The sequence below is a fragment of the Plasmodium gaboni genome (genome assembly GCF_001602025.1).
Source record: "Plasmodium gaboni strain SY75 chromosome Unknown, whole genome shotgun sequence".
Classification (NCBI taxonomy): Eukaryota; Apicomplexa; class Aconoidasida; order Haemosporida; family Plasmodiidae; genus Plasmodium; species Plasmodium gaboni.
In genome coordinates, this window is record NW_017385175.1 from 1 (window position 1) to 2,542 (window position 2,542).

Genomic DNA, 2,542 nt, shown 5'->3' on the forward strand with positions numbered 1-2,542 from the left:
TTGTATATATTATATATAAATTAAAAAGAAAAGAAATTTTTATTTAGAAAATATATTAAATATTTCAAGATATAATATGAATATATAAAATTTATTTTTATTTCATGGAAATGCCAATTTGTTAATAAATATTTTACAACAGGACATATGGCAACAATCAAAAAATACCATATAAGAGGAAGGAAAAATATTTTAATTTTTTTACTTAAAATATTTTTCTTTTCTCCTTTAATATGGATACTAATTTATTCTGAATATGTAATTAAAGAAAAAAAAAAAAAAAAAAGAAAAAAAAATTATTTAGCATTATCTACATTTTAATATATTTTATTTATTTATTTTATAGTGTGTGAATATTTATGAAATTGTTTTATTATTTATTTATTATTTTTTTTTTTTTAATAAGAAATTTTATTTTATACATATATATATATATATATATATTTATATTTATATTTATTTATATGTATATTTATTTATGCATTTATAATTAAATTTTATTATTTTTATTTTTTTTTTTTTTATTTTTTTTTTTTTAGTATACGGTTCATAAGAATTATAATAAAAAGACCAATGCTTATAATATATGTGAAATAAGAATTAAAAGATCATTAGCCCAGGTTTTGGCGAATAGAAGGTTAAGCAGTCGTGGAGTAAGGGATCCTAGAACTAAGGACATGTTAAAAGAAAAACAATTAAGGGATCATAAAAGAAAAGAGGCTTTAAAACAAAAGGCTATAAGAAGTGAGAAAGAAAGAAATGCTTTAAAGGAAAAGATGTTAAAAGAACAAAAAAAGAAAGAGTCACAGAAATCAAATGATTTAGCAAAAAAGGAAAGCAAAAACACTTTAGAAGAAAAAACATTAAAGGAAAAAGAGAATGAAAAAACATTAAAGGAAAAAGAAAATGAAGAAGCTTTGAAAAAAAAAGAATTAGAAAAAGAAAAGGAAAAAGAAGAAAAGAATATAATAAAAAATAATAATGATGGAGCATTAAAGAATAAAGAAAATGATAAAAATGGAAAACAATTAGTTCCAAAAAAATTAGAACCCGTAGAAAAGGAATTGAAACAAATGGAATCTAAAGAGAAAGAATTAATAAAACAACATTTAAAGGATTATAAGGAGAGAAAGGAAAAAAGAAGAAATTGGATACTAAGTAGTTTGAGAAAAGATAAATTAAGAGAAATTGAAGAATTAGAAAAGTTAAATTCTCAATTAGAAAATTCTATAAATGAGCTAAAAGAAAGAAGAGCTGCAAGAAGACCTATGATGGTAAAAATGCAGCGTGGGATGAAAGATGAAGTTGATGAATGGATTAAAAAATATGATGATGAACAAGCAGAAAAGAATGGTACGAAAGATGAAGAAATTAAAGATAAAGGTGATGGTTATGAAGAAATTGTTGAAACGAAATTTTATGGTATGAGGGAAAATGCACTTGGGGAATTAGATGAATATGAAGAAAGATATGAAAAAAAACGTTATTATTTAAAAGAAAATGAAGATGGAGATTTAAAAGATATTGAAGAAAAATTAGAAGAATCTGGTTATGGTTTTAGGGAAAAATTTCCGACAACGAGAATATTGGTTAAAAGAAAAAGAAATAAAGAACACAAAGCAAAAACGTTAGTTGCTGAAGAACCAGACAATGAGAAAAAAATTAAATTGAAGGGTTCTGATGATAATGATGTGGTTACCGTAAATGAACATCAATCATCTTTTCCTGATAAATTTAGAGCTCCAGATAAAAAGAGAACAATGTTTTATAGACTAAGTGAATTGTTTCCTATTGTACCAAGAAAAGATAATGAGCTTGTTGTTTCTGGAGATAGTATGGATTCAAATGTAAATAGAAAAAAATTCAAATTATCTTTTAATCCATTTAAAAGACGACGTGATAAACTAAAGGAGAGAAAAATGCAAGAATTACACAAGTTTAAAAGAAATTATAAAAAATATAAAAAATTGTTAGAAAGGGAAAAGAGAGAAAATCCGGATGGTGAACCTTTGAGTACACCAGAAATACATGTTATAAGACCTTCAGATTTAATGGATAAAGAAGAAAATAAATCAGCAGGTCATCCATTTAAATATCAACCAACAAAAGGATTAAAGGAATACGAAAAGAGTCATGTCTCAAAAGATTATCAATTGGAACATGAACCACCAACCAAATTACCTGAATACGAAAAAGGTCATGTATCTAGGGAATATCAACTTGATAATGAAGTACGAAATGAATTACCTGAATACGAAAAGGCTCATGTATCTAGGGAATATCAACTTGATAATGAAGTACGAACTGAATTACCTGAATACGAAAAGGCTCATGTATCTAGAGAATATCAACTTGATAATGAAGGTCCATCTACATTAAAGGAATATGATCAAACGGAGTTAGCAAAAGGTAAAGATATAACTAATAAACCACACGAAAATCTAGAAGAATATGATCAAACAGAATTAGCAAAAGGTAAAGATATAACTAATAAACCACACGAAAATCTAGAAGAATATGATCAAACAGAATTAGCAAAAGG

General features: G+C 24.9%; 1 protein-coding gene across 1 annotated transcript; it reads left to right on the forward strand.

Moving 5' to 3' along the window:
- Positions 1 to 147: 147 nt before the first annotated feature.
- On the forward strand, positions 148 to 2,542 carry PGSY75_0000800A (erythrocyte membrane protein 3; the record flags this gene model as incomplete). The annotated part of the gene is made up of 2 exons (XM_018783133.1): positions 148 to 258; positions 540 to 2,542. Coding segments are annotated over 2 exons (2,114 nt in total), but the record flags the coding sequence as incomplete, so codon positions are not given.